Source organism: Orycteropus afer, unplaced genomic scaffold, assembly GCF_000298275.1.
Source record: "Orycteropus afer afer isolate SDZICR_OR568_19922 unplaced genomic scaffold, OryAfe1.0 scaffold00148, whole genome shotgun sequence".
Lineage (NCBI taxonomy): Eukaryota > Metazoa > Chordata > Mammalia > Tubulidentata > Orycteropodidae > Orycteropus > Orycteropus afer.
This window is the reverse complement of record NW_006921735.1, coordinates 409,437-413,420: the sequence shown is the minus strand read 5'-3', so window position 1 is coordinate 413,420 and position 3,984 is coordinate 409,437. Positions and strand designations below refer to the sequence as shown.

The following is a 3,984-nucleotide window of genomic DNA, read 5'->3' as shown; positions in this document are numbered from 1 at the left end:
GTGGGTTTGAACCGCCAGGCTTCTGGTTAGCAGTCAAGTGCTTTGGCCACTATGCTACCAGAGCTCCTAAACCACTCATAACGTCCATCAATTTATAAAGAAACATGCTGGGAATATTGGTGTTTGGGAGAAATCCATATCTCTCTTCCCACATGGAAGCTGTGTGCTATGTTTCTAAATATTCTCACTCACACTTGAAAATTTGACCTCTGAGGAAGTCAAGTGCAAGGAACAGAGAATGAAATTTTGAGTCTTCATCCTCGTACCTCTCTCCAGGGAGCTCTAGTAGCGTAGTGCCTAAGGCATTTGACTGCTAACCAGAAGGCTTGTGGTTCAAACCCACCAGCCACTCCTCGGAAGGAAGGTTGGGCAGTCTGCTTCCATAGTGATACCACCTTAGAAACCCAAGGAGGGGTCGCTGTGAGTTGGATCCAACTCGATGGCACATAACAACAACAACCTCTCTCCAATCCACATACTCCACTTTTCCCTCCTTGCACCCTCCTGCCTACTTGAATTATGATTATTTTTGATCCTTTATTCTTTTTCTACGTGACTTCTCAAATCTGCCTCCCAAGTTATGTTCCTGCCTGCCACTTGAAACATATTCCCAGCTTCTGGAAAGAGAGGTCATTTCTTACCTTTAGACTATTTGTAAGCAAAAGGAGAAGAGCCTTTATTTACTTCACTGGGTGCTAATCAGTTGCCACTGAATGGACCCTGACTCTTGGTGACCTTGTGTATGGCAGAATAGAACTGTGCCCCTATAAGGTTTTTTCAGTGGTTGATTTTAGTGGACTCGCACCTCCAACCTTTTGGTTAACAGCCAAGCCCATTAAGTATCTGCACCACCCAGGCGCTCCCAACCAAACCCAAACCCATTACTGTCCAGTCGATTCCAACTTCTGGCAACTCCATATGTTACAGAGTAGAACGGCTTCATAGGGTTTTCTTGGCTGTGATCTTTATGGAAACAGATCACCAGGCCTTTCTTCCACAGTGCTGCTGGGTGAGTTCAAACTGCTCTGGTGGTGTACTCCCTAAGGCATTTGACTGCTAACTGGAAGGCTGGCAGTTCAAACCCACCAGCCACTCCGCAGAAGGAAGATTGGGCAATTTACTTCCATAGAGATACCGCTTCAGAAACTGAAAAAAGGGTCACTATGAGTTGCAATCAACTTGACGGCAGTGAGTTTGGTTTATTTATTTTTTTGGTTTTAGTCGAGCTCAAACCATTGGCATCACAGAGAGACCTTGCCAGGCATAGGCACACCTAGTCCAGGATATTTTAGGAAAACACATAGCTTTACTCACTGGCATCAGACAAAGGAAAAGCTCCTGCTTCCACCGGCAGGTCTCCTACATGCTTCCAAGGAGACCTCCAAGGTTTCTATTTTACTTTTCTAAAAGAGAAAAATGTGCACTACATAGATGTTAAACCTACATAGGTATTAACCACTATTTTTGTTTTCTTTTTCTGAATATATAATTAATACTAGCCACATATAACTAGGAAAATATATTAAAGCCTTAACTTTGCATCTTTTTTATTATTGGGAATGCCCTTTACTGACTAGGATAACTTGTGTGTATCTCCAGTTCCATTTATAATTGTCTTGCCCCCCTTCCCCCAGAGGTCTGAGAGATGTACTTAATTACCATTGATTCCATGTCTCCAAGGACTGAGAATTCAGACCATAGCTTAGGTGTAAAAGATGTTATAAAAAGCATTGTTGTTGCATTTCCAATTTGGCTAATAAATTGGCTTTAGGGAAAAGCATCCTTTCATGACACTTGGGAGTAGCTTGCAATTTGCTGATGTTGGACAAAGTTGAAGTTTCACTTTTGTTCAATTTTTGTCTTTCAGCAAATTATTAAATGCCACCTCAAGATCAAGGAAATCTCACCCCCCACCCCCACTCCCACCCCTCAGCTTTAAAAAGTCTTAGAGGGCTTGTAAAATACAGTGCAAAGGTGAAAGGAGAAATCAAAGGGCCTCAGATTTGAAAACTGGATAGATAATGCAGTTACCTTAGTTTGCGTTTAGAAAATCTTAGCATGGTTGATTGCTTTTTCACCTAACGTTGAGGTAGCAGGGAAATTCTGAGGTGAAAGCTACTTCAAGGAGAAAAACACTTAATGATTATAAATACATACTTGGAAAGAGAGTGTACAGAACCCTAACCACACAGATTGATCTGAGTGACTTTCTCTAATGCTAACACAAAGTATTCCCAGAATCTCTAGTAAAACCGTTTTTTCTTACTCAGATAGCAATGGCTGTATTCACGTAGTACATGATAGGTCCCTTTAACTATCAAATATCCCTCAGTACTTCAGAGACGGACACTGTGGCTTGATTCACTTTGTCCCCTGATGCCAGTAAGATTTCAGAACAACCTCTGATCCTGAATACCAGTCAAATTTGTCGGACGCAGAGCTGAGAGAAGAAAGCAGTTTACCTTTAGGAAAAGATGATGGAGTTCAGGTTTGGTGTTTACTATAGGTCATGAGACAACCCTACTAGGGTTCTCGAAGGGAAAGAAAGGATATTGAAAAGAATTTTCTCCCCAATTTGCACCATTCATGGTTTTATGTTGATTTTGCAGTGGATCTCTTGAGTCTGTCAGCTGCATGTGATGCCTTGGACCAGCACAACCTCAAGCAAAATGACCAGCCCATGGACATCCTACAGATCATTAATTGTTTGACCACTGTTTATGATCGCCTGGAGCAAGAGCACAACAATCTGGTCAACGTTCCTCTCTGCGTAGATATGTGTCTCAATTGGCTGCTGAATGTTTATGATACGTACGTACTGCCAGTTTTTGTCAAGATTTGAGACAGAAGGCTGAGCCTACTCTGAATGGTGATGGTGTAATTAGCATTGCAACAGGGTCCCAGTCTAGAGATAGGGCTGTCAGGATGAAAGCTTCATGAAGCTGTGTGACCTAATGCTGTCCTAGTGAGTTTATTGGAGTTGAAGACTATTTTTTAAGCTAGGAGGTAAGAGAGAGAATGTAGATTCTGATTAGAAAACAAAACAAAACCCTGAGCTACGACTTTGTCAAACAGAAGTAGTAATCAGTGTGCAGTCATTGATTCTGTCCCTTTCTGGCTTGCATAGTTTGGAATTCCCCTGTCCTCTTTGAGTGTCGCTCCCTTTTCACCTAGCTCCTGGAGATACTGGCACACCTGTCACCAGATCAGAATAGTCATAGCTGATACTCAGAAGGATTCTGCAAATTATTATGAATGGATACTCCAACCAAAATGAAAACTAAACCTTGATGCAGCAAACTCAGCTCCTCAAACTGAAGGCGTTTCTTTATTAATAATGTTTTACGAGTTGCGGTTTGGCACCACCATTCATCACTCTCTCTTAGAGAATAATTGGTTTGTTTTAGTTATTTCCCCCTTTGGATTGCACACAGAGGAGATCCCCAATTCTAATTTTTGTTTTAAGTCTAATGAAGACAGTTGAGGGAGGTAGCAGAAGGAATTGGTCTTGATTTGGACTGAATTATTCTCAGACCTCAAAATTATTATACACCTCATTTCACATGTCAACAAGAACATATTCCCAGTTGGAAATCTGGGAAGAAACTCTGAAATGAGTTGAATGCCAACAGTTTTTCCTTTTGCCTTCACTGTAGACTTCTACCACCTCCTTGATTAAAATGTACACCTTTTTTCTTTGTTATTTTGATATAAGGTATTACTTTTTAAATTCCAGAACCACCTGGTTATGGAATCCATCGTAATCATCCACCAAGCCCTTGAATGTGTTAGAGTTTAATTGTGGATTACATTTACATTTGTTTTGAGAAGGGTTCATATTCGGGTCTTACCTCAAACATAGTTTGGCACCATTTGCTTGCACATAACCTTTGAATGAATTCTGAATATTTAACTTTCCTTCTACCTGCCTGAAAATTGTTTGGGGGCAAGTTTAACTCCCTGAAGACCTGAATTACTGTATAT

General features: G+C 41.1%; 1 protein-coding gene across 1 annotated transcript in view; it reads left to right on the top strand.

Annotated features, from left to right (window-relative positions):
* Positions 1 to 3,984, top strand: part of LOC103201376 (dystrophin-like) — a 2,052,823-nt gene that overhangs the window by 1,941,792 nt on the left and 107,047 nt on the right. The window contains exon 53 of the mRNA XM_042781676.1: positions 2,610 to 2,811. Coding sequence (XP_042637610.1) covers positions 2,610 to 2,811 — 202 coding nt within the window. The remainder of the gene's footprint in view (positions 1 to 2,609; positions 2,812 to 3,984) is intronic.